This window comes from Manacus candei, unplaced genomic scaffold (genome assembly GCF_025592945.1).
Source record: "Manacus candei isolate 608988 ecotype Guabito, Panama unplaced genomic scaffold, ASM2559294v1 h1tg000015l, whole genome shotgun sequence".
NCBI lineage: Eukaryota > Metazoa > Chordata > Aves > Passeriformes > Pipridae > Manacus > Manacus candei.
Genome location: NW_026138063.1, coordinates 15511900 through 15539881, shown reverse-complemented (window position 1 = coordinate 15539881; position 27982 = coordinate 15511900). Strand labels below are relative to the sequence as shown.

The 27982-nt window shown below is 38.1% G+C and overlaps 1 protein-coding gene and 1 long non-coding RNA gene across 2 annotated transcripts in view; one reads left to right on the top strand and one right to left on the bottom strand.

Moving 5' to 3' along the window:
* Positions 1 to 11318, top strand: part of GRK7 (G protein-coupled receptor kinase 7) — a 43020-nt gene extending 31702 nt beyond the window's left edge. The window contains exons 6-7 of the mRNA XM_051781951.1: positions 2797 to 3068; positions 7205 to 11318. Coding sequence (XP_051637911.1) covers positions 2797 to 3068; positions 7205 to 7547 — 615 coding nt within the window. The 3' untranslated portion in view covers positions 7548 to 11318. The remainder of the gene's footprint in view (positions 1 to 2796; positions 3069 to 7204) is intronic.
* A 5187-nt stretch (positions 11319 to 16505) lies between these two features.
* On the bottom strand, positions 16506 to 27945 carry LOC127468483 (uncharacterized). Its single transcript, XR_007903576.1, has 3 exons — positions 27182 to 27945; positions 17643 to 17756; positions 16506 to 16685 (listed from the first exon to the last, which is right to left on the bottom strand). It is a non-coding gene; the product is annotated as an uncharacterized LOC127468483 (long non-coding RNA).
* Between the last annotated feature and the right edge of the window lie 37 nt (positions 27946 to 27982).

Sequence of the window (27982 nt, the reverse complement as noted above, 5' to 3'; positions counted from 1 at the left end):
AATTGTAGTGGTTTAGTGGGTTTTGAGTCTCAGAAGTTGTGAGATTAGGTTTAGATTCCTGCTTCTCAGCCTGTTCCTTCATTGTGAATAGTAGGAAAGCTTCAGGATTGGGAGAGATTTGTTTTCAGATTCAAGTTTGGATAAAATTCCATGAGAAAACCATCTCTCATGAAATTCTGAATTGAAATGGTTTGGCATATCAGAGGAACAATATGTTTCTAGTCCTTCTCAGATTGATTTGGATCAACTCAATAGGAGCTCAAAAGATTTCAGTGCTACTACTTTAAAATTTGGAAGTTTAGTTCTTGTTCATGGTTCAGCTCATCCACAGCCCATCACTTCAGTCTGAAGGAAGGCTGTTGTTGGTCCGTCTCTATTTTCCATTAAACTGCAGTCGTGAGTCTTTTTGGTCTGTGATAACAGCCGTGCTTTCTCTATCCTTGGGAAACACAAGCACCATGTCAAAGCACAGTGTTCTTCTGGATGGTGTGTCCTACTGGAGGGTGTGTGGAAAATGCACATGGAAGAGACTGAGGTTACTCAGTTTCTTTTGAAAAAACAACTATGGAAGAAAGAATGCAAGTGGAAGAAAGAGAGGCAATCTGGAAGGAGCCGCCTTGAGACACATTTGTGACAGATTTCTGACTTTTCCATGTCAGACGTATCCAGGTCCTGTATGATGATGCTAACTTGCAGCAAAGTAATGTCTTATCAGAAAGACCACACTGTGCTGTCAGGGCACATTTTGATGATAATATGACTCATCAATTCTTCAAGGCATTAGTGCCCCAGCTTCACCTCACTAAAAACAAGAATGTTTATTGCTTCCCAGAAGGAGGAAAAAAAAAAAAGAAAAAAATATTTCAGAAGCCTCTTTAGAGCTGTGTTCACCAATCCACAATGAGCTCTGTGTGCATCCTTCTGTACCAAAACTTCTCTATGCTTTCAGCCTCTTCTCTCCCTTCTAGGTTCTTCTGGTGCCAGAGGGATCTGGGTTCTGTGCTCTGTGTTTGAGCACTTTTCTGAATAGAGCAGTAATCATACCTAAAAATGTCATGCTGTCAGGGTATCTCTCAATATTAACTTTTACTTAGAGAAATTCAATGTAAGCAGTACAAATTGCCTGCGGGATGATGTCAGCTGCTGCAGTGCCTCTGCTTCTGTGGCTTTAGTGAGGGCACCAGTTTTCTTTTACCCTTTTCTTTGCTTTCAACCTAGCTGATATTTTTGTTTTTCTCATCTCATTTCTGTTTTTCAACGAAATGGAGGATTTTGCTCTATATCCCTAAAAGTAAAAAAAATACAAAGAGGGAAAACAAACTGGATTTAATTTTCTGTCCATTAAGCTTATGTTTTAATTGATGCTAACATGTTCTCTGCTGCACATGTTGTTTACAGTAGAGTATATGTCATAATGTGTACTGACACAAGCTAAAGTTTATAGGGAGATGTGACTTGGAAATATTGTGCCTATATTTGCACAAAATGGAGGAGTTACCCCAACCCCATAAAATGAAATGTATCTGTTGAGCTGTGCTTTTTTTAAATACCATTTGCTCAAATGAGCTCTAGTTTAAGTTACCTTTTTCTAACTGTTTTACTTTGGAGTAAATCTCTGTCACTACTTGTATTCTGGTAGCAGTAGTAATGACAGTTGAATAACCTTTAGTGGGATTTTGCACACACACAGTTTTTCATTTTAAATTGTAATACTAGTAATACATCAGTCCCAGTATTTAAAACAGATATGAGAGGTTCAGGCAACTTCTGACATAGCTGTCAGTGTTGGCTGAGTCTGGTAAATGCAAAAGGCAGGGCCTCAGAAGCAGCAGTAAGTGTTGGGTCAGCTGAGGGAATGCTGTACGATGGCAGCCTCACGTCCTCGGTGCAGCAGAAAGCACATGGAGAGCCTGATCCCCTCACCTCCCTCCCAGGTGAATCAGCTCTCCAAGGAGACAGGCAGCAGGAGCTATTTTGGACACTGCAGCCTGTCCCCCAAGGGGAATGTGCCAGGCCTGCTCTGGGAAGGAAGCAGGCAGATTCCCCTCCCAGAGAGGGGTCCCTTCTCCGGGAGAAGGGGCTGTTAGGGCTGCACAGGCTTTATTCAGACAGCTGGTTCTAGTCAGGAAATGCAAACTCATCTTTCACCCAAATGAGTGTCATTTATGAATTATAATATATAGGTTTACTTTCTTACAATGGTTTTAGGAGTTTTTCTTGGCCCTTGATGGTAGAACTTCCATCCAGACACCAAGAGGGAGGCGAGTGAGAACTTCCTCATGCAGCTCAGCTACCGGCTCGATGAGAGTTTTCTCACTGGCAGCAGACCCCTGTGTTGGACCCGTTATAACCACTGAATGGGGTGGGAATCAGTGATTCTTTTACCTGATTTTTGTCCTTTTTTAAAATCTTTTCAAATTGATTGCTATTTGTGTTTGCAGGACGAAGCTAACAACACTATCTTCAACAGACAAAAAATAATATGGAAGAGGAAAGCAAGATAGACATGAATTTAAAAATAAACCACTTTTAGGTGGAAATTGCACAGACATTTCACTTTTGAAAAGCATATTTTCCCATATGCCAAGATGTTTAAAGACAGATATAGTCCATATGCTAAAACAGTTATACCTTACAGTTTCCAGATAAAAAGAAGTCAATTATGCAGAGTTTCTAGATACAAAAATCTATCAGTAGTATTACTAATATTTTGGAAGAATTATAGACTAGTCTGTTTAACTGTATGCATTTAATTACTGACATTGTGTAGTAAATCTCTCTGTCTGTTTGCAATAGGCTGGGACAAATGGTTATATGGCTCCAGAAATCCTGAAGGAAGAAGACTACAGCTATCCTGTGGACTGGTTTGCTATGGGCTGCTCTATTTATGAGATGGTTGCTGGACGAACACCATTCAAGGATTTCAAAGAAAAGGTCAATAAGGATGAGGTTAGAAGAAGAACTCTGGAAGATGAGGTGAAATTTGAACATGCCAGCTTTACAGAGGAAGCGAAAGATATTTGCCGACTGTTTTTGGCTAAGAAAAAAGAGGACCGTTTAGGAAGCAGGTATGCCTTCTCAGACTCAGTAAAATGCAGATTAAAGCTGCAAACAACATCATTATTTTACATATTACACAAAATGGGTTGCATCTTCACTTTCTACAGAGTACTGAATTTTCCCTTTCATTTCTAGGAAGAGAGAGGTGGAAAGTTTTGAAGATAATATGGAAATAAGGAATGTTGTTGCAATAGTTTGGTTATCTATCCTCACTTCAGACAACTCTTAGGAGTTCCCTTCTGTTATTTTCTGTGTTAGACTCTGTATAGTTTTGGGGAGAAGGGGGCAACCCATTTTTGTTGCACATTCTTTTCTAAAGGTAAAAGATATTCAAGTAGAAACCTGCATCTATGCTAGTGCAGACTGAGTACACAATCTTAGGCTGTATCACTTACTGGAATGATGTGGGCAGAAATCCAAATCTGCAATGTGGATTCTCTTCCCTGCAGATATCTAACTTGCAAGGCTGCGTCATTGGCTCCTTGCTGAACAGACTTTAACCCCTCTGCTTTGCTCAACTGCTTTAAAAAAATCTTAGACAGATTCTGGTCTTCCTGACTCATCCCGGGGAGAAAAAAGGAGGAAAAAAATATTTGGCACAAATGCCTGTAAAGCAAAACATTTCTGAGGACTTTACAGGTGGTTTTGGGTTGATGAAGACTGATAGATGTGTCCCTGACTTAGAAATTTCAAGGAACTGTTTAATAAGAAGAAAACTGAAAAGCTAAACATTGTAATGTATAACTTGTCTATCTCTGCTGCCTTTGAGGTGTGTTGGTGTGTATATATATATTTAAATCATTTAGTGCATTTCCAATGAGACAGATTGTGGACAAAATAAAAAATATAATAAAAATGTAAAAAATTAATAGGAAACTGATAGTACCTATCTTTAGAGTACTCTACATTTGAATCATCTATGAATACAAATATATGTATCAGGTGCTTTTCCAGTCTAATGGTGGAATAGACAAAGGATCTTACTGAAAATGTGTAGACTTCTAAATTTATATTTCATAACAACGTGGAACAATTTTAGAAATGCTAGGCAAACATTTATCTGAAAGAATTTAATAAAAGGTAATATATCATTAATACACTTATCTTTAATATTCTAGTGCTACATGAAGACAGCTACTCTTTGTGCCTAATGAATTTTCCCAACAACTACGCCAGGCAGCAGAAAAAAGTTATTTTCAACAGCTCATAGAGTATGTTTAATACAAAATCTATATGATTTGAGGATGTTTTAAAAGCTTATTTTAAAAGTAAATTTAACACAAAACCATGTAGAGCATTCTAACTTACAAGTCAGCATACTTGCAGACATTTAGACTTACAACATTTTGTGAAGTAAACAAATTTCAGAGTAGGAGTAAAATGAATTGAGAGATTCTGAATGACTTGGTCAAGTTCATTCAGCAAGTCTGAAGCAAAACCAGCAACCAATGATTCACTTCCTGTAACCACATCCCCTGTGCCAAGAGGGTCATTTACCATCATTCTCTCTGCTTTTTGTTCTATTCCTTCTCAGCAATGGGAGAAATGTACACAGAAAGGTAACTGCACATATTATTTTTAATTTTCTGCTGTTTAAGATATCCTTACTCTTAGTGCCATAATTAGAGAAGGAAAGCAATAGGATGTATTCCCTTCCTGGGCATGATAGAGAATAAAAGCTTGCATGTACCTCTTAAACAGGGCAATACTATTCAGGACAGCTCATCCTTTTGTAGAGATTAGTACTGTAAATCTACTAAGGACAACAAGAGCTTGGGTTATCTACAGAAGTGCCTGTTGCATAAGTTAAAGCTGCTCAAAGACAGCTTTACTTTGTACACCTGACCTTTTAAAACACTCTTTTATTGAAGGTTCAATTTCACCAGCTAAGGAAAGATGTAACCCCTTTTCTCCACTCAAGCTTTTTGGGACTGACATCTCAAATCCCAAACCTGTAAAGTGACTTTTAAAATTTTTTTTAATGGAAGAATGCAAAATTATCCAACTTTGTATGAGTTCATTTGCTCTTCCTGTTAAAGTTACGTAAAAAGGCAGTTCACAGAGGAAGAGCTTAAGTTCACCTCCAGCTACGTGGAAGATGCCTCAGTTCCAGTAGATGGCATTCATGTAGCTTTACATTTTTTAACTTTTTATTGTTTCAGGAGGAGAAACACTGCAGCAATTCCATTTTGGAGCCTCCACCAGCTTCTAGCGCTTTTTGGTTTCTGTTACAGAAAGGAAAAGTGAAATAAAGGGGAATTTCTGTGAGTGCATTTGCCCAGTAGAATGTCAGTACTACTGGCCCATGAGTGTCCCAGGACATTAGTTCATTGGAATAGCAGCTCTAATGGACTTCAGGCTACCAGTGAAAGTATATATAAGTCATGTCAGGCTGCTCAGGTACTTGGTATCACTAGCTGGGTAAGTTAGGAGATGATTTTGCAAGACTATATATGTGCAGAGGTCATGATCCCTGTTGGCTTAATCTGTATAATTGCATGCATATGCCTCTTTTGGGTAGAAAATATCATTTTTTCATTGCCCAGCGTGCCTGGCTGGCAGCTTCTCTCATTCTTCAGGCTGTGATTTAGCATTCTGGTCATGGTGGTGTACAGTACCAGAGGTGCAAAGTGATGATGGCAGGGGGGCTGAAAAGGGCAGCTGGTGATTTCATCCTGGCCATGCCTGGGTTAGCACCAAGGCAGCCTGGAAGCATGGCAGGACAGCATGGGAGGAACAGGCAGTAGCAGCAAGCTGGAGAAGCTGTTCTGCATGCATAGTATTGAGGCCTTAAAAAAATGAAGATTTTTCCATAGTCACACAAATCTTCTACTTCTATATGGTGCTTCTGCACACTTGCAAAGATAAAAAGACTTGCTGAATGTTTGCATTGCCTTTTGTTCATAGAACATTGTCTAGAAATACATGAGTGCTTGCACTTTGCCCAGCATGATTCTGTAAGGAAGTGGGAAAAGCAAAAGCAATGTGTTAGGACCTACCATTTTCTGAGGCCGAAACCCAGACAAATTTGGTTTTCCTATATTACTGTTTTCAAGAGTGGTGCATTCATAAATACATTTAAAAAAAGAATGCATAGGTGGAAAGTACAGTGCTCCTGTCTGCTCCTCTTTTCTCTAGAATTCAAAACTCAGGCTTTGCATACCTTGGCACTAGAGGCACAGTTCAAAAACTGTGGTCTTTGGTCATACTTTAGTGAGCACACATTTGAGGCTCAGATGATTCTTAACATCACCATATCCTACTGGTGTCTCTGTGAGTCTACAGTGAAAAAATTCAGTGTTTCTTTTACAGCTAAAGTTCTCCCTGAGGTCTGCAGGTGTTTTTCATAAGATGTATTTAACTTATGCATTTACAATTATTTAGTCCTTTCTTGGTTTTATAATTAGGTATTAACAATATTAATAAAGGATTGTTTTTGTGACAGTGGCACACATACTTTTGTTAATGTCATAATTTGTGAATCTCTTGCCTAAAAAAATCTTTGTTCATTTGTAGGAGTATTTATTTTGCATTAACAGAGTCACTAAAAGCAGGAGTGTTTGAGTGACATAACAGTTTTATGATGTAAATGTGTAGCTGCTTTGAATTAAGATAAAACCAGAAATGTCATTTGTCACCAGTTTCCTATTGTTGCTCAGAGTCAGTCTCCAGATATATTAACCCAGGGTACCTCAGCCTAGAGTTTAATATATATTCTTACCCTAGATTATAGGATAGATATTCTTATCCTGGTTAATACAGAGGCAGTTGTTGAACTGCCATTTTTTGACTGTAAATCCCAGAGTCCCCCTCCCATCCTGCTCTCTGTTCAGTTCTGGTGGGAATGTATCTTTGGATAGGGGTATCTGAGATGCAGCACTGCAGCTCCTGCATGGCACCTTGCCCAGACTGATTTACCCTGAGAGGTGGAGCAGTGAGTAATGGGATCAGAGTGTTTTCTGCTCCTCAGCTTTGCTTATATTGTGCAATGCAACGTTCTTTGGTTAGGAAAAAAGGAATTGTGTTGCATTATATATATCTATCTCCTTATTTTAAAGTACCCTCATGTATAAAACACAGACACACCTGTACCTCTCTGAGAGCAAAACATCCCACTGATTAACAAACCTTTGCTTTATTGCAGAAATGCAGACGATGACCCAAGAAAACATAATTTCTTCAAAACGATAAATTTCCACAGGCTAGAGGCAAACCTTATTGACCCTCCATTTGTGCCAGATCCATCAGTTGTCTATGCCAAAGATATTGGAGACATTGCTGACTTCTCTGAAGTACGAGGAATTGAGTTTGATGACAAAGATAAGAAGTTCTTCAAAAGGTTTGCCACAGGGGCTGTCCCTATCCCCTGGCAGGAGGAGATCATCGAAACGGGACTGTTTGACGAACTGAACGATCCCAACAGGGTCGAGTCCGGAGGTTACGCCAACGGAGGCGAAGCTAAGTCAGGAGTTTGTTTGTTGTTGTAAATATTTTATCGTTGTCAAAGAGTAGAAACCACCTCTGAACTTTCCGTGTTCTGACGCTGTGTCAGAAACTCAGTGCTCCTCTTTGAGAAGAACCAACCAGTGTAAGGTGACATTGGCAGGCTGTGTAGGACCACCAGCTGTATAGACTGTATTGTTTGCCTTTGTTCTAACAAAGGAGATAATATTTTTGTGTTATTGGAGATGTATCAAATGAAGAACCGTATTTCTCCAAGAAACTTAGAATAGAAATTCTGGAATACAAAAAAGCAGTGATAGAGTGAAGAGGCAACAGCTTTTGAAAATGCCTGATTACCGTTTTGAATACAATGATTTGTTGGTTTTCTTTCTTTTTTCTTGTTATTTCTACTAACATTTCCTTGTTCTGCAGTTTTCAGGAAGGATTTTTTAATTTTCGAGTAATATTCTCAGTTAGACAGTGGAGCTCACGTACCATGTCAAACTTGGAATCTTATTGGTTAGCCAGTCTGTCTGTTGTTTTCTTAAGTTCTGTTAGTTTTTGGATGGTTTGATTGTAATATGTTCAAGTTGTCATAAAATATAAAGAAAACTCTACATATCATTAGAAAATAAGAACGACACGATCAGACTATTTTCAAAGTTGATTTTCATGAAGTGAAGATAAGATTGCACCAAATCTAATGGAATAAAGCATTTATTTATTATTATTAAGTGTATTCTTTTAAGTGATAATACCATACACAAAGAAAACATATTTGTAAGTACACATTCTCTTTGACAATTTTATACTTTTATCAGGTTTCCTGCTAATTTTTCTGTATTTTGGTGATAAATTAAGCTACAGATAGACCAAAGCAATATGTTATTGGCTTTTTACAAGACATTTATTTCAGTGCAATATAGGTTTTAATTCAGTAGTTGCAAAATGCATTATACTGTTAAGTGCTGTAATGGTGGAAAGGTTATGTATGCAAGTTGAAACTATCTTCAAATGTTTATTGATTCTCATGCAAATTTTGATGTGTTTTTATTTTTCAATTTTATGACAACCCAAACTGAATTAATTGGAAACATTTCTGTGAATGCTTGCTACTGGTGAAGTGTATTACTCATGAGAGGCCTCCTGCTGATTTTCTGTGGTAAGAAAATAGGCAGTAGTTGTTTGCACAACTTCTAAAACTGATCCTACCTGCTGGTTATGTCATCCATCCAGCCACAATTTCCATTGACTAAAGTGGAAGTTGAACCTGCTTCATTCCTTGGAGTCCTGGAGGTTGCTGATGCCCCGTTTTCTGTTTTTCATATGGCAACTGAACTCAAAGACTTCCGTTACAGAGACATTGGGATTGAACCCAGACATCTGTTTTAGAAGAGGAAAACCAGTATATACGATGTCTTCTATAGTCAGGTCTGTCATGTGCATAGCTTTAGTATTTATTTATAATCTAATAGCTCATCCCAAACATTGCAATAAACAAAAACTCCTTAGTTTTAAATACTTTAAGTGATTTAGTCACAGCTAAGAAATACATTGGTAATACAGTGTGTTGTTCTAAGCAAAAAAAAAAAATTGTTCTTTTTTTCCTTTCAAATTTGCTTTTCCAGTGCTTTATATAATTAATGTTCAAATGAAAATCGTGAAGAACAGTGCTACTTAGGATTAGTGGATAATTCTGTTCATTAATTATGAGCATATAATTGTCTGCCTTTTGAGCAGAGACTTTCTGTCAAAGAGTTTAAAACAATATAAGCTGAATTCTGACTTGATCTTTTAATTGAGAAGGGTGATCCTGAAAGATTGTGAAAAGCAGAGGAAGTTGGAAGGAGTGTGATGTGGTTCTGGCATGGATTTAGGAGAGCACTTCCACTGCTGACATCCACTGATTTTATTTCTTATTGCTCCCATCTGCAGAAAACTCTCACAGAGTGGTATTAGGCTAATATATTTAAGAAATGAAGACAGAAAACTTCATCATATATACATTTTTTAAAAAACAAAGCAAAACACAAAACTACACAGAAACTACAACCACCCCCACCACATTATTACAGCTAGGAGAGACCTGTTAGTCCTAGTGGCATCAAACTTTTGTCCTGAACTGATACACCTCAAATTCATAGAAATGCTGTTTCACAAATCCTCCAGAACCAGAAAGCAATACTCTGTAAGTTTTCCATTGCATAACTAATTTTTCATTATATACATGGTCCCATTTGGAAAGAGGTTATATATAGACAGACAGAACCAGAACTTAATGTCTTGTTTGAGTCACATATCCCCTGTGACACCAGGTGTTGCAAGTCGGGGTTTTTCAAAACGTATTGCAATGCTGAGATGTGTGAATTCAGGATGCTATGGGCACATAACGTTAGGTTATTTAGCTTTAGAAATGTTATGGTGTCTCTAAATCCCAGGATGTGTATCACTGAGATACCATAATGTTAAGTGTCTCATGAATCATTCAAAGTAGCACATCAGAAGTCTGATAATGCACAGTTTGGCACAGTGTGTGACAGAGAAGAATGTGTTAGTTTGAAATACTCATTTTAATATTTTTAAAATTCTCCTTCACAACATGAACAGCTTCTCTGCACTATGGAGAGGGGGGCAGGGCAAAAATTATTTCTGTATTCCTGTTAGAATTTTCAGTGGGTCTTTAAAAATTAACTTCAGCTTCTTTTTAAGGAATCTGTGAAATGCTTGCTTGTTTTCTTCTTCCTGCCACTGTAGAGTTCCTTGATAAACTTTCAGGAGCAAAGTTACTTAACAACCTGCCTCACCTTAACAAAACAAAGCCAGCAATCCCAAAAGATTTACATGTTCAATGAACTGTCTTACTGCAACCAAGGATGCTACTCACGTGAGTAAACTTGAATGTATGTGCAAGTGTTGCAAGATCAGGGCCCAAGACAAAAGTATAGATCGAGACATTGGATGCTTATGGTAGAAAAAGAGGGATGAATTTGTGAGAGGAAAATAACCTTGTGGTTGTGAGTTGAGTTCTTGTGGCAAAAGAAAATTACGTAATTTGAAACTGCGATTTTTTTTCTTTTAGCTGTCTCTCTTTTTCCTGCTTTGCCAGCTTTGTGGTGTCTCACTTGGCTGCCTCTTTTTTGCAGCAGATAAGATGCATTCAAGTGTTAATCTAATTTAAAAAACTAAATTGCAAACTCTATTGCATTAAATGCCATCTGTGTAAGGTTACAGAGTGCCCTGGCCACTCTGCAGGGACTGTACTACCAGTGCTGTCTTTCCTGCCCAGTTTTACTCAGTACAGCTCTTAGAACTGCTTGATAATTTGAACTGTACAAGCCTGAAATGGGAGATTTGTAGCAGCTTGAAATCTGTTCTTGTAAGAACATCATTTAAAGCTGGACAACACTGAATGAACACTGCTGGCTCTGAGAGGTATGAAAGGAAGAACTTTCTGTTGCATCTCAAGTCCAAATTTTCTTTGATACTATCCCTGTTACCATTATTCCACTAATTTCACTGAGCACAGAGACAAAATGATGTTTGGCATTAATGTTAACCTTATGAGATCATTGTTCACAGAGATTATTTCTCAGTGGTACTGTGTACCTTCAGTTGTTTCATGGTAAAGGCTCATTTTGTCAATAAATACCTTGTGCTGCAGCAAGTAGTTCACTTTTCTATTCCAATATGAAACAGATTTAGTGATTGGAACCTGTGGGTAAATTCCAGGCTATGGGGTAGCATCTGTATTAGGGAAGGCAACTTTACATTCAGTTAGGAGCATCTTAGCAAACATAATTCTTGAGGTAGTTATTTCTTCAACCATAAACAGATGCAAAACAGAAGTAAGATGAGATCTCTAGTTAGAGCAGATGCCTGTAAATGTGCAGTTGTAGTTATAAAGTGATGCATGGTTTTAGGGACTTTTAATATCAGCATAGTTTTTAGAAATTACATGCTTATAATACTGTATTTAAAATACTGTTGCTTTTACAGCACTTAATGATATATATGTAACATTTTTCTCATTTGAATATCCACATCTATGATTAGAATGAGTATGTTCATGTTATTTACCTTAAAAAATATAAATTGCTTCTTTGATGTTATGACAATAATTTTTATCTTTTTATTATTAGTTTTTTAATACTAAAATACTTAAATCCTTTTATTTATGCGGTAATGAATTGTAAAAAAGTATTTTAATTATGCATAGTATTTTTTCTCTATAATAGGATTTCAATTAAGAATTAATATCTTAGCAACTGTGGCTCATAGCACCACAAAAGCACTGGAAAGCCTACCAGTTCTGGGACTTCTGCTAAAAGCAAAGCATACATTTTTCCCAAATGACAAACACATCAATTTTGAAATCTGCAGATAGAAGAAATTACCGGTGCTTTATAGTCTGAGATCTGACACATGTAATGTGATGGGCAAAGGTCCCCTACGGTCAGTGTGGCTTAGGGAGTGCATTTGAAACTTTGCATTACAGTGGCCTTGGGGAGCTGTACAGGCACAGTGGGGAGTGCCTGGACAGAAACTGAAAACAAATGCAATGAAGCATATGACCTTTTATGATTTGGTACTGCATTATTACAGCAAATACCTCTCAATCTAGTATTTAATTTTTAAGAAATAGACCAAAAAATTGTTTCATAGGAAATCGTTCGGTATTTCTCTGAATTTCATTTATATAACTGTCTGAACCTGAGCAGAGCTAGTATAAAATTCTTACTGCTTACCTCTCTGCCTTTGCAAAAGTGTGAATAAATAGTGTTCATAGGGGAGTGAAAATCTTGTGGGCATCTCTTGCCTGGAAAAGAAGAAGAGCAAGAACACAGGGGTGGCACTGTGTCTCTTGGAATACAAGTACCTTCATCCATGGGAAAAAATGCCTGGTGATGTCTGTAGGTAGCACCATTCTCTTAAGTTCATTTCCTTTTATATGGCATAGCATATGGTCCTTACATTCACCCCAGTTGTGTACCCTCTTCTGTCACCTCCTGAAGGCTGGCACAGTTCTGAATGAAGCCCCATAAACTTTCAGAGAAACTTAATGTTACTTCTGTAGTTTGGACAGACAAAAGGTGCCATAAACAATAGCTGTCAACACCATTGCAGTCAAGTGCTACTCCAAGTGGTGAAAGGCTTTTGGAGGGAGAAACATGGGAAAAAAAAACCCCATGAGTCTCTTTGGAAGGGCTTCTGGGTATCTTAGGTCTATTCCTATCCCTCTGACAACTTCAGGGCAGCTGCAGTGGTTAATTCCTCCCTTTCCTGCAAGCACAGTCTGGTTTAGCAGTTATTTTATCCTGTGTATGCTCTTTATCCATGCTTTTCAATGTCTGAGCTTTGTTAGTAGGTCAGTCCTTCCAAGTGTTTTGTTTTCTGGTTAATGTACACCAATATGGTGCTATTGTGGTGTTTGGTAGAATGACTTAAAAAGAAAGAAAATTTTCATTTTTCTTTTGTGCACAAGCATTATGTGAAGTTAAACATAACTAATTAATTCTGGCATGTGCTTTATCAGTTGTTCTTCACCAAACCTACATGTTGGCCTATACAATTCATTGAAGTTGTTCTGACAGTTACATTTTACAGAGTGGAAAGATACAGCGAGGCTGAACGACACACTGTGTACATGTCCTTACGATGGGAGTTCCTCACCATGAATGTTTCCGTGATTCATGTTTTTATAAAGAATGCCAAAGGGATGACTGTGGATATATCACTTGTCATAACTTGTAGTTCAGTTAACAATAGTGGAGTAACTGTTTAAAAAAACAGCTATTGTACAGGAATGTTCAGTCATGTTTTCTTTGCAGTACTTCATGCAAGCATGACATGGGATGTGCTAGATGTGTCTTGGGACTTTTGGGTCGCTGGAGTAAAAGGGCTACTGCAAGTAGGAACAGATTTGTTAATCAGTCCTGTCCACAAGCATTCCTACAGCAATACATGCTGTTCCCACTGAACACCTTTTGGACAGCGGTGAAAGGTTTCTTTTAATTGCATTGCTGCTCTGCAGTGCTTAGTTACAGTTCAGTCTGTGCAAATACATTGATGGAACTACAAAGAAATTTTTTCCATAGCCTGGACTTCTCAGAAGGATGTAGAGCAGAGCATATCACCACAGTGGTTGCTTCTGACATCACCAGCATGTAAGCAAGAAGTGGCTTTGGGAGTATGAAAGCAAAGCAAAAGAAGTCCCATTGCCCAATGGATGGAGTCAGTTTGGTCCCACTGTTGGGAACAGCTTCTCTGGATCCAGTGGCAGTAAAGCTGGTTCCTGATAGACAGGGATGATCAGAGTGGAACCAGTGAGATAATGTCAGCAACAGGGAGGCCCCTAAAGCATTCCTGTTTGTGCCCTTCCTTGTCTGAAGGAATTAGATTCATAGTAAAAAGTATGGATCATTTTTATCATTATCAGTAACAAAAACATCATGATCATAAAGAAGAACCACTAGTACCAAATACCAATTTAGCCTGTTTCTCTGCAATAACTGGAGGGAGATGCCTGATTTACAAACAAGCCCCAAAGAATTTTGATTCTATTCCCAAAACATAATACCGACAGGATGTAATGAACAACAGGAGGAAACTCTGTTGAAGTTGTACAGGACAATTGGCAGAATAGTAATCTCAAATATGGTATCTGGCTTGTAAATCTGTTTTAATCTATCCTAATTATGCAAGAACTACAAGGCTGATTTGAAAATAGTCATTAAGCAAAGAAGTTTTTTCTGATGAATACAGGAATTTTTTCTTTTTATTCTTTCCAAGGTATGTTTCCTTCCTTCCTCCAGACTGACTTCTATGCTATTCCCCATTAGAACTTGATACATTAATGCAATTCTGCAAACAGATAAGAGGCTATTTTTGGCCCCAAAACTTTGATGGAGTTGGTAAAAACAGAGCTACCTTGAGAAGATAATGAGACATCAGCAATGAACTGGTGTCCAAAAAGATGAAAAATATGAAATCAACATATATCAAAAATTAGGCTATAATTTAAGAAATATTTTTTTTAAGCAAGGACGAGATATTTTAACTCACATCAGTTCCTTAGTACAATTACTGTACATGTCTATAAATAAAATGTATCACTGGTGCAGGCTATTTTAATCAGCATCCACATAATAATAAATATTCATCCTAATATTAAGTAAGGTTTGAAGACACTGATCTACATATCTTGCTGCCCAGAGTGAAGGCAAAGACTTAATGCTGGATATTTGATTACAACAGCTAAGCTGTGCTGGCAACAGCATGTACAAGTATGTAAACTTTTGGTTTCCCACGCTTACTTAGTGAAAGTGAGAAATGATAGTGCTGGAATCTGGAACCCAGCACCAAACTAATCAGCTGTCAGAGCACTCTTGCATAAAACCTTTCAAGTTTAAGGTATCAGACTAAAAAGGATGAACTCTCTGAGAGTTGGTGTAATGATTGTGTAGTTATGTATCTTTCGATACTCACATCTGGTTTTATTTGATAAATAGTAAAAGCAGCAACATTCTCAGTACTTTTTGAAGAAATGTGGGCAGCTGTGTTCTATAGCTGTATTGCTCAGTGGCATCTTTTCATCAAGTACAGGGGAAGAAATCAGAAAATGTGCTCTTATTAAATTGTAAGGATAGTTTGTACACTGCTTAAAATAATCCAATAATGATGTATTGTCTGATACAACCTAACAATCAGTAGTTTCTCATCCCATAATGAGAATTCTACTCCATTAAATCAAGCAATGGATTAATGTTCAAATACTGTTTTTCCTAAATTCTGTGCTCCATGTGATTTTCCCACTTCTGCAGTTCACATTTTTGCTCCTCTCCCCATCTTTCTGTGTCAATACTAAATCAAAACATTATATTCTTTTTGATGTGGATGAAAACGTGGTGACAGATGCTGGATGAAAAGTTCTATAATTCTATAATTTGTGAACTCATAACCCTAATGCAGGATCTACTCCCAGAGAACTAAAACTGAGTATGTGCTCTAATATTTGGTCCTTCTAAAGGCTCTATGTTACACCCGTTCTGGGCAGGGAAAAGAGTAAAGAAATGGATAATCTCTTCAGAATTTTCCATATGCCTTGTACAGAGAATAGTGGATCAAGTGTTTTAAACAAAGAAAGGGAGGAAACTTTGATTTCTTGCCAAGAGATTGAAACCTCCTGATCTCTTGCCAAGCTGGTTTATTTTGCTGCCAACAGTTTCCTCACCTTAAACAGCTCCTTTTGGTCTATAAAACTAATAGCAGGGAACAAGGCTCTGCAGAATGGCAGTGCTGGCAGAATCTGCTCTAGTCAATGTGTGGACCAACTCACTTTCAAATTTTGATATGTACCAGAAAGCACACCCAGTTCCAGGCAGGGGTGACCTCAGGTGATCCCTAACCAAATTTTACTTTCTTCTCCAAGTACATGAAAGTTGCTGGTGTTGTGAATGCTGATCTCTTACTGCAAGGAAAATATTTAACTGCTTTTGCTATTGAATAAAATATGACCCTGATTTTCAGGATTCCACATATTCTGTTTGTTTTTTTTTTTTTAAATGTTGAGATTTACCAAATTTAAGAAACTGAGCTCATTTGAAGTGAACACATCAGTTCTGACACTTGGCCTCCCTCAAAACTGGTGAGTTACTGCAGGTACATCATGTCCTTGGTGTTGATAGGAGTGATTTCAGAGCAGTCTCTAAGCAGACGTGGAGCACAAGTTCTTAGATATTTTGCTTATCTTTTTTCAGTGAGAAGAGGAAGAAGATGGTAAGGTCTGAAGTCAAAGGTTGGCCATGGATACTATACCACAAGGTTCTTAGTTTTATTATGCTAATAGGCCTGGGACCAGACATGTGTGATCGAGTTATCTGCTGTGGAGTAATAAAGCATAAATCCTGGGCACCCCTTCAGCCTGTTGTCCCAATCATAGCTATGTAAGGCTAATTGATTAACTAGAGGGAAAGTTTTTATTTGGAAAATTATAAATTGAAACAATAATGGAAATTAGTAATTTTGAGGGGGAGGAAATTGTAATTAGTGAACTGTATTAGCAAACATCTTCTAGTTTGTGTCTGGATGGACACAGGGATAATCTGTTATTCTGAGATCCATGGAACAGTCACCACTCCAGACTGTAAACTGTTGTTCTGAAATGACCATGATCTTGACATTATCTGAAAAATAGACATTTAAAATCAAGTTAAGACAGGATATGCAGGACCTTAAATCTTCACTGTAATCAGGAGTGGCAGTAAATGCATTAATTGTGTTTTGTTCCTGCAATCTTCCGGTAAGGAAAAAAAATAGACCCATTCTGTAAAAGCTATTATTTTAAATGAACAATGACTTTTTTCTTTTTTTTTTCTTCCAATAGCAAGAGAGGATATGCTGTCTGAATCTTTTTTTTCCCTTGGAAATACTTTCTAACTTATAGTAAATCAAGTGAGCAACCCTCTATTAATTTGTTTTTTCCTTTATATAGCTGATAAGAGAATGAAGAAATAATGCTTCAGACGTTGACACATATCTCTGGGTCACTTAGGTGATATGAAAATATTTGGACTGTTTAGAAGAAACTAATTTATTTTGTAATAGTAAGTGAAAACATTTATGAAGCCTCCAACTACCAGGCAAGAACTGCAACATCCAACTTAATGGTGCACACAAAGCTGACTGCAATGAATGTCTGTGTATCCATCCCCAGAGGGATGGTTTACCTACCCATTTCTCAGTTGCTCAACATGCAATTTAAAGACTACTGCACAGTCATTTGTATAGTTTTCTGTTTCTAGTGAAAACAAATGGTTTTGTCAACTTAAAGGGCTTTCATTTCACTGAAGAAGCAAAGCAATGGGGAGGGAGACACAAGGAGGCACTTAAACAGCTTGAGAGCACAGTATATGTGCTCAGAAGAACTCAATTAAAAAATACTTTCTTTTTTACAAGAGTCTCTGTGGTCACAGATGCTTATCTGTAATTCTGAGTGATACCCTAAGGATTTTTCTGGCTGTTCTGCTACTTCGAGTTCAGAAAGCAGCATTTTTATTTACTTTTTGCTTAATGTTAACCCTTTTTAGAGCAGGGAAAAGTCTTAAAGAAAAAAATATTTTTAACTATATGGGAGGACATACCCTTTTGAAAAAACATGGTCCCCCTCTGTTTTGATTTGAGCAACAGGCATAAGCTCTAGTGACAAAACACTTCAGATTTCCAGATGCCAAATTGATTTATTCTGAAATAAGTAGCTGGAAAACAAAACAAGAAGTGTACTGAACCCAGCACTACTTGACTCAAACTGCACAGAAACTTAGAAAAGTGAATAATATGAAAGAAGGAATTTTTTAATTAATAGGAATCTTAATCAGATAATTTTCTCTAGAAATTGATTAATAATGTATGATTTGACCCAAAAGAAGTGGAAATCTTATGTCTAGGAAACAGAAGAGTATGTATGTCACAATGGGATTTTATCTCTGTTGGTATTACAGAAACCAAGTTAGAAAATAAGATACTCTATTTTGTTTCAGAGTTTACAATTCTAGCATTAAAACCAGGAGAAATGTCTGTATCATTAATAATGGAGATCGTATGTGACTGTTCAAGACATCCACTGCTGGAAATTTACCTCCTAGGTTTAGTTTTTAAATGAACCTTGCTGTGTTTTTTCTGCTGCTAAACTGCTGTTGAACAACAATTCAACAGAGAATGCACTAAAATAGAAAAGAAAAATCTGCAGTAGAAGTATTATGGTTAAATTGATTTCAGAAATTAAATTTACTCTTGTTGGGAATATAGGTCATAATGCATGTCATTAGCATTTTTAGCTGATTGTTCTATTTACATATTCATAAATATAATTTTCATATATTATATCGTATAGTTATCACTTTTAACTGACAGACCCCGTAGTCACCAAAGGCTTTAAAGCAGACCAACTCAGGGTTTTTTTAAAGTGAACCTGCTGAAAGAACCCAAAAGCTTCCTATCTCTGAAGTGAGATGATATTAGCACACAAAACAACAAACACAAGCAAGAGTTCTTTACAGAGAAAGCTGAGGCTTATCAGTGGAGTTGGATTAAAAAGTTTGCAAGTAACCTCCTGGCCAGTTGTGCCTTACGGGGTGAGTTCCTCAGTTTTGCCTTCCAATTGGGCAGCTTTCAGCAGCCTCCTAATGCATACATAGTTTACACAGCTCCCTGTTGGAGAAACACCCTTATTTCCAGGGCTGGTTCTGAGCCCTTTCCCTGCTGCCAGCAAACCCTGTTCATTCCAGCGTTCCTGCCTGCTGTGCCTCTGCCCTCCCCACCCTCTGCTCCAGAGCTGCTGCTCCAGAAAGGTCAGTGCTTCTCCAGGCTGTTCCCCTCTCCCCAGAAGGCTGCAGGAGAAGGGACAGGGTAGTACAGCTTGCTGTGCCATTCAGATAATACATGCATGTACAATCTCTGCATAAGCCACAAGCAAAGTAAAAGCCAGTACAATAAATACAATCTTTGGCTCATCATTAACTCTTCAGTGTTACTTTCCCACCTGCACATTAATCACAGGTTAAGAAGTCTGCCCCAAATGTAATTGAAACGGAAGGACAATGACGAGAGAAGTAGAATACTCAAAGCTTTGTAAAAAAATGCAGTGCATAAAATTAAAATTATTTTTGCACGGAGATACGAAGTGTTCCAAAGTTAACAGCTGAGACTGCAAATGTGGTTTTGCTGTTGGCGCCCTTTCTATAGCAGAAAGACACGAAACCTGAATCCCCACTGGCTTCCCCCAAATCCAGAATTTCTTAGGTCTGTGATCAAGAACATTGTTTAGCAATAATTGCTGGCAGTTTCGTATGCTGCATAAACAATTCCTCTCCCACCTAAATACAGAGTTTCTAATTTGTGGCTTACTTGTCTTCCAGTTTACTTCAGGGTATGTATGTATGTATACACACAGCAGTGGATGTAGATAAGATGAACTAGGTTTGTATCTTGGTAATATGAATTATTAATGATTAAGTGAAGTGACCTAATTTAATACAAAGTTTTGAAATTAATCCTCCTTCTAAGAATATTTTAAAATACAGAATGCATATTTAGAAGACATATGGTAGCTGCCCTACCTTGACTTCACAGTGGGTATTGACACAATGACTTAGAATCTAGCAAAAAATCTGTTCTCACTGAGATCATCTCAACCACTTGACAATTACCAAAAGAGGAGGGAACAGACCAAATTGTATTTCATGGTCAAACTTAAGGCAGATGTTTAGTATTTCCTGGTGTGGTATTTATTTGAACACTGTTTGGGGCATTATATAATAGATTTGAGAAATCAGCTCTACAGCATACATTGTGTTAAGAGTATGAATTCACTGCCTACAGTTTACACAAATGACCATTTTCTCTGCACTCACTCGAGTGTTTTAAATGCAATTTAACTCTTATTTTTCTGCTATAGTTATACAGGGTAGTCATTCCTTTCAAGTATTCATTACTAACCTTTAATAACCTTGTTAATAACCTTTGTTGTGTCCAAATTTCAGAAACCCTGCTTGACGTGAAGTGCAAGGACAGTATCTGTACATCAGCCCTAAAACTCTAGGTGTGTGCAGTGCAGTGCCCAGCTATCTCAGTTTGTGTTGAAATGCTGAGAACAGTCTCCATAGCACATGGGAAGTACAGTTCCTTCACCAGCTTCACAAATCACCTTTGACACACAGAAACTGCACTGTGATTTCTGCCAGAAATCACAACCAGGTTTGCTCCTTAGGATGGCTGTAAGTACTTTGTTTTATTCCTGTTATGGAATTATATTTTCAAAAATCCATTCCTGTGGCCCCAGATTTGTTAACAAATAGATCTCTCAGTTACAATCAATATGTCTTTGGCCTGAGCATTAGAATGTGCAATTATGTTTGCCCATCTATGCAGATGGGCTTTTATTGTAAAGTAGCTTGTCTTTCTTCTGATAGCAAACAATTTAGCAGATAAATAAAAAATGAAGATTGATGGTATTAGAGCACAAAGTGCCCATTACAATTACAGCAACAGAGAACTGCAATAAAAAAGACTGTAGAACATTTCAGTCTATGTTTTAATATGATTTGTTTGTAGTTTAAGATTTTATTTTCTCATAGGCTCTGTGATTATAGGTATCTGTGATTATAACAGACCACATTTTGACAGGGTTTTCTTTCAGTTTTTCAGTTAACTATATCCTGCTTCTTCTACTCAAAACACTTCCATTTGTGTATGGGAAGTATCTCTCCCAGCATGTGGAGAAGATACAGCAGTTTTGCTTATTATGTGAGCACTCAAGTGTGGATTTTTTTTGGTTTTGTCTGCAGTATGAATCTGAAAAAAACCTTCCCCAGCCACTATGTATTAAAAAACCTGTATTTTACCATCATCTTGTAATAACCACTGTTGCCCTTAAAGTATATAGAGATCAGCTAAATGTTCTGGTTTAAGTATAGTTTCCTTTTAAAGGACTGCATCTGGCAGTAGGAGGCAGAATAAACATTTTTGATTGTATTATGATTAGGAAGCAATGAAAAGGGAGGCCTGTTGTATCTGCTTGTTTAAGTGTGAGAGAAATTGGAAAATACATTTTAAAACTAATTTAAAACCTTTATTGGTGGCCCTTTGGGGAAAATCTGCTAGCATTTACTGGGAATTAAACATGCAGGAGTCTGTAGAATCAAAAGAAATGGGCATATGGATCCAATGTAGCTCTGATTCTTTTATATTATTCCTATAATATTTATTTATAAACCTGTGTTATAGACTACAAAGTGTATCTACTGCTCTTTTGAAACCACAGATAGTTAAAAATCAACCAAAATCAACTACTGAGAGTTTATAATTTTGTTTAAAAGGATTTGATAGTTTGCTGTAGGGAGGTAGTATAATCTTACCAAAAATGCTGTAAAAAAGTCAGACCAAAAATAGAGTAATGGTGGAATTCCCACACATTCAGACTAGAAAGAAAATGCTGACTGTCATTTTCCATTTTCAAAAGTTCTTCTTTTTTCAACTTCTTCTTTCAAAATCATATAAATAAACAGATTGACTGCCTAGCATAAAAAGTGGACATTATCTCAATTTGTAAGCCTTGTGACTCTCTGTGGACATTCCACAATTGTACTTACTATAGGGATACTCCCTACAAATGAATTTATCAGGAACAGATGGAAAAAATGCTGAGCATTTGCAGTATCATTTGTGGTTAAGGAGAGGAGGAAGGTGGTGAGCTTTTTAACAACTCTAGCTCTCAGGGAGGGACAGAAATACTCACAAAGACTTAATAAATAACCTCAGATAAATAGACTGGTTAAGAACTGTTCCTATACACCATTAAATATTAAATATTTTTATAACTTCAGTTTGATGTCACCATCACTAAGGTGTATGTATGTAACACACACTATTTGGATTAGGAAGTAAAACAGAACGTACCCAAAACAAGTAGATTACAATACATTTTAACAGTTAAAGGGGAACTACATTTCAATGGTTTATATAATACTGTGAACTTTCTGCTAAACAGTACATAAAAGCTGGCTTGCTATAATTTTTTTTTAGCTAATGTATGCTCAGAAGGACTAATAATAGGCCTTGTGAGTCACAAGCATTCATTAAGTAAGCCACCAGAGTTTAAAAAACATAACAGTTGAGATCCAGTCTGTTTGAAGTGAACAAGTAAATTAATATGTTTTAAGAAATAGTGACTCTTTTAAAAACACTGTAATAATAGGCCTCTAAATATTTAAGATTCTTTATTCTATGCAAAACCAGCACGTTAATTACTGGATTAGCAAGAATATCTTTCAAGACCAAACTTGAACCCATCTTAGATTTTGAAACACATTTGGAATGCCTGACTCCCTCACAGTGGTCCCAAGGGGAAATGTGTTACTCTCACTCGTGTCTGGTTTCTGGAGAAGGCACAGTTCTGACACAGTATTTGGTTTTCAGTGAAGAGCTGCTTTTTACTCCAGTTATCCAGCTGGCTTGATATGGGTACAATTAAATCAAATGATTTGATCAAGATCACTAAGGGAATTAGTGACTTGACTGGGGGAAGAAAGTTGGACTGGGAAAACTGAAAATACTAGTTCCCATCGTGGGACAATTTCTCAGTAGCATTTAAGTCAATTAAGGGGCAACCTATTGTATTTCAGAGTCATCTGCACAAACTGCTGCATTGTATAGACTAAATTTACATCAGTGGGAAAATGTAGATGCAGAAGGGAAACCGAACAAAAAAAATGAACACTTTCATGTGATAGATATCTTAACAGACACATCAGATAAAGAAAAGAAAAATTTAAATTAAAATTTGTCTTCCAAAGCTTTTTGGTTTTGTAGGTATCACTTTTAGAGGAAAAGTTTTTAATGAGTCTTTCTTGCTCGTCTTTAGTTGTGTACTAGCCAACTTTTAAAAACTGGTTTCTTTTCCAGGACTTTTCTAATTTACAGGTGTTCCTTTGTCTTTGTTGTTGTTGTTTAATTATATTTTCCTTTCCTCATTTTTTAACAACCTAGAGACATGTCAGTACTATGATGAAACTATCATGTCAGCATGATACCACTTCTTTTATCAGTAAGATTCGATGACTGCAAAAGACTTTTGCTGCATGCATTGATTACTGATAAGATTAAGGAGTTGTCATCTTCTGTGATAACAGAAAGTAATGACATATTAGCATATTAGCTCAAAATTGGCATCATAAAATTTGGTGGTAAAGGAATAATGAAATTTAGTATTTTCTTATATGTCTTCAAGGGCAGAACAGAACGCTCCAGCAAGGATAGAGACTCCTGCAATTGCTTTCTACCCTCTTTCTCTTTCCAAACCTGACCTCCCTTCTCTAGGCCTTTCATTGCCTCTAACATCAATTTTTCAACAGTTTTTTGTCTTCATACACTCTTCGTTTCAGCCTCAGTCTCCTGCCTTAGCCAGTGCTGGCTTTCTCCTTGGCTTGCTGCCCGAGTCCCCTGCTGAACTCAGAATGTGGTTCTGCCAATCTAATTGTGGGCTGCTACTGAAAGGGGTAGTCCGTCCCATTCCTCCTACTGTCTGTCCTGATCTCCCCTGTGAGCTGAGTCAGGAAACTAAACTTGTGTAGATCCTTTTCTTTCAGTTCAGCTCTCCTAATCAGGTCATCATGGGGTAAAATGAACACATGCTAAAAATCACAGTCAGGGTTGGAAGGGACAGTGGAATAGGGAGAGGAGGAGGGACTATTCTCTTACAGCAGCACTTGATAATTAATGTGATTTTCATCGTTAAACTTAATTTTCAGCCCCAAACTCCTCACCCTGTCTTTCCTGTGCTTCATTTTCCCTCTTTAGCCCCTCTTCCAAATGAGTTCCCGTTTGCTCCTGCCCTTTCTGCTCCCTTCCCAGAGACATCCATCAACTAATGCCAGCTGTCTTGCCCAGCTGCTTTTTTCTGCATCAGACCAGTACTTCACTGATGCAGCACAGACAGACCTTACCAGTATCTGCCTGTGGTCCTTCACTCAAATGCTGTTTACAAAGTATTAGCTCAAGAGGAGAGAAAAATGTTTAGCAATTAAGACAGATACCTCATTTTTATAAACTTCTCTCAAACCAGCTTTAACTAAGAAGCTCTTTTACTTGTCCATGAAAACAAAAATCTGAAACTGAACTCTGACTGCATGTGTTATAAAATGGATGAAAACCCCAACAGTTATGAAATTCCTACAAATTGAGCTTTCCTCGCTTTGAACCCTTTGTATTAAAAATAAGCAGTGAAATAGTTTTCAACAATAGTTAGAGGCTCTTGTTCCTACTGTAAACAAATGCTGAATATCTGGGCAAAAGTCTCCTCTGCGTAATGCAAGTCAACTCCCATTGACTTCACAGGAGTTATGGTGCTATATGAGAGCAGAATCCTGTCTCTGTGAATAAAGGAGTTTTTTCAAGAGTGAGGGGGCTCTGCACAATGAATGCATTTTTACCAGCCCTTTCTGATGCATTGGCAAACTCCCAAACACAAGAACTGTTTCTGTAGTCTTTCTACTCTCACAATGACACACATTTTCTTTTTCATTTTTAGTGGGAAGTCTTTTGTATTATTTTTTTTCTCATGAAAATGTGTGTCTTATGTTTCTTGGTATTTTGTACAGTGAAGTGGAAAGTATTTCTCAGTCATAGTATTTTTGAAGTTGGTCTTTCCTGAGTTTATCATGTATCTTCTAATTCCAGCTTAAAACTTAGCTGAAGATAAAGCAGCAGATTTGAGCCTGATGCATACGTCTCCTGCAATTCAAAAGCTGCTTTGAAACGAGACTGGGCAGGCTCCTGTGGAGGTTACAGCAGCCCCAGGGAGCTATCCAAGTGGTGCCAAAGTTGTGTCATGCTGTGGTCCACCCTACACCCAAACTATAAAAGAAGGGGGTGGTTTTCTAATCTTCAGGAATTCTCCCATGGGCCAAAGTGAAATTCCCTTTAGCAACACAAGAAAAAATTAACTTGGGCTGAAGAACTGCCCTCTGTAGAGTTTCTGTACTGTACGACTGCAATCTTGCTTCCCATCATATTTTATTTTTTGCCTAAAGTTCTGCATGACAATTTTTTAAAAGAACTTAGCATGTATGTTTGGACAATTAAAATTTTTAAAGTTTGGAATTTTTTTTGTGTTAAATGGTTTACATTTTTATCATCATCATACCTTATTTTCTTGAGAGTGAGTCAAGGTGGTTATCTTCCTGTTGTGCTTTGGGAAGCACCAATACAATTGGTTGTACCAATTACACAAAGATCTGCCATGCAGATCAAGTGGCCTTTCCAGAGAAACAGGAAATTGTTTCTGAGGAGCATTCCTAGTGTTGAATGGTCTGTGAGGTGAGCCCAAAGTTGTCAATGGTCAGACACCTATGTTCAGAACCACCAGTGTCACTCATTTCTCTCTGTGGAACCGACTCAAATATTTCAGTAACCATCTGACACACACAACTGGATTTCTTCCAAAGCTGAGTTAAAAGCTGTCTTTAAAAAGTATATCTAATCTCATGATTAAAATGCAAGCAAATGTGTACCTAGTATCTCTCCTGATATAAAGTATTTAAATATTTAATTGCCCTCACAGTCAGGAAATGTCAACATTAGGTTTGTCTAGTTCCAGTTTCCAGCAAATGGATATCATTGCCTTTGCCAGCAAGGTTGGAAAGGTCATATTATCAAGATCTCTTTTCTATATTTAAGTACCTATTCAAAGTAATCCAGTTTCTTGTCAGGTTTTTTTTTTTTTTGTTTCAGAAGCTAAATAAACTGATATGTGGAAGCTCCATATTCTAAGTCAGCATATTTTCTGCTCCCTGGATAATCTTTCAGTACTCTTTGAACTATCACTAATATTTTCCTGCTCTTGTAAATACCAGAAGTGGCTGCAGGTGTTTTTGTACCGTTTCTTCACCGATGTGTGCAGATATCTTCTTTCTAGAAGACAAGTTTTTATGCACATTCAGTTGCATTAGTTCTTTTCCATCTCCCGTGACCTCGCACTGCCAGGGCTGTGCTGGTCCCCAGCCCAGGCTGAGCCCACGCCTGGCCAGGGCCCTGCCCATCTGGACCCCAACTGCAGGGCTCCTGTGGGTAACCCTATAGCAGATCATGTTGTCCTCATTCAGTACTTTGTATTAACTGGGGTATGGAGGGGCCTTTCCATTATTTCACCTGGGATCAGTGTCCAGCTAATGGGTTTGTATGCCCATGAGTCAGAACATTGACCCTTTTGCATCTCAGAAGCAGTTTGATTTTCAGTGGAGGTGAGAACCCACCATTCCAACCAGGTCAGGCTGGGCTGTGTGAGATCAGTGATTTTAAAAATAAGCATAGTAGCAATTACACTAAAACTAAGCCTCTGAAACTCACTGGAGCAGAGCACAAAAAGATTCCTATGTTTTATGATATCCAGACCAAAAAGCTTCAGTGGTTGCTGGGTAATACTAGTTCCTTTAATACTTTGCTTTACATTTCCTTTAATTTTTTTTTAATATGAATATATTTAGATGTTGACATTTCATTGCATAATGCAGGGCTTGGTTGTTCCTTAGAGACAATCTGTTTTTTTTAATCTGTGTTAACACCCCCAGTCTTTGCATCTAGCAAACTTTAATGTTATTGAATTAGTATGGTGTCCCATTCCAAAAGATGGTTATAGGTACATTTTGCTGACATATTATTCCCTAAGAGTGTAGGATACCTATTTGAATTAGCTGGGAAAAATAATTCAGCAAAGCAGTTGTTAGAATGGAATGACAGTCAGTCTTTTGCTCAGTGACATTTAGAAGAAAAATAAAAATGGACAGAGCATATTTTTGGCCTGAAATGGAATCTGTGAGCTGATCAGTATGACACAGCGTAATTAGTGAGTGATAGCTACTTTCTGCTGTTGTTTTACAGCAAATAGAATGATTTGGCTGATGTACTGTAACAGAAGAGGCTACTGGAATCAGACAGTTGGGAGGCAAATAGGTTTATTCTGTTTTATACTTTATTGCTTTCTGGCATGAATTATACTGCAACCATCATAAAAATTAAAACTAGCCACGCTGGCTGATAAATATGTATTTCCTTTTCATTAATTAGTCCTCTTGTTTATGGTTTATCTATGGTTTATGTATATGTTTATCTCTTATATTGTTTCTCTTACATTTTAAGATGTAGTCTGGTGTAGCTTTTTCACTTGGGTTTTATCTCTGGCTTATTGACTATTTTAAGAACTGCTTTGATGTAGGAACTTTCCTGTTACACCTGAGTTTTGCGAAGTCTCCAGGTAATGCCTTTATTGATACTGGTTGAGGACCCTATGAGGGAGAACACATTAGAGCTGATCCTCAGGGCTGGGGGTGTGCACAGGGGCTGGCACTGCTGCGCTTGGTACTGGGGAAGGAGAATTTCGGGGCTTTTGATCTTGATCCACGCCAAGGAGTACATGGAGTCTGCTCCCCTGCTACCAGCCGGGGGATGGGGAATGGGGCTATGTGCTGTTCTGACTTGGACCTTCAGGAAGGCGTCAGCAAGTGAGCTTTGGAGGCCTTACGCTCCAGAAGTCATATAACCAATAGCCCTTCTAGAGCATCCTGACATATTCGTGTTTTTTCTGCCGGTGTTTCGGGACTGTGCAGGATCACAGGGATGCCGAAATGCGGATTACACGTGTCCCCTGGTATTTCCCTAAGATGGTCAGACATCAGGAATCGCCCCGCGGTGCAGCACCCCCGTCCTGCACCGCCCGGGGTCCGCAGTGCCCGGAACCCGGGCCGGGAGGGGACCGGAGGGGCTGGAGCGAGACTCCCTGGCGGGCGGGGGGGGCAGGTGCCGTTTGGGAAGCGAGGTGGCCGCAGCTCCGCTCCGTTCCTCTTGGATCTGCCCGTGCCCGGCGCCGCCGAGGCCCCGCGGCCACCCCGTGTCCCCCCCCCCCCGCTCCCCTCAGGGCCGGCGCGCGCGGGGC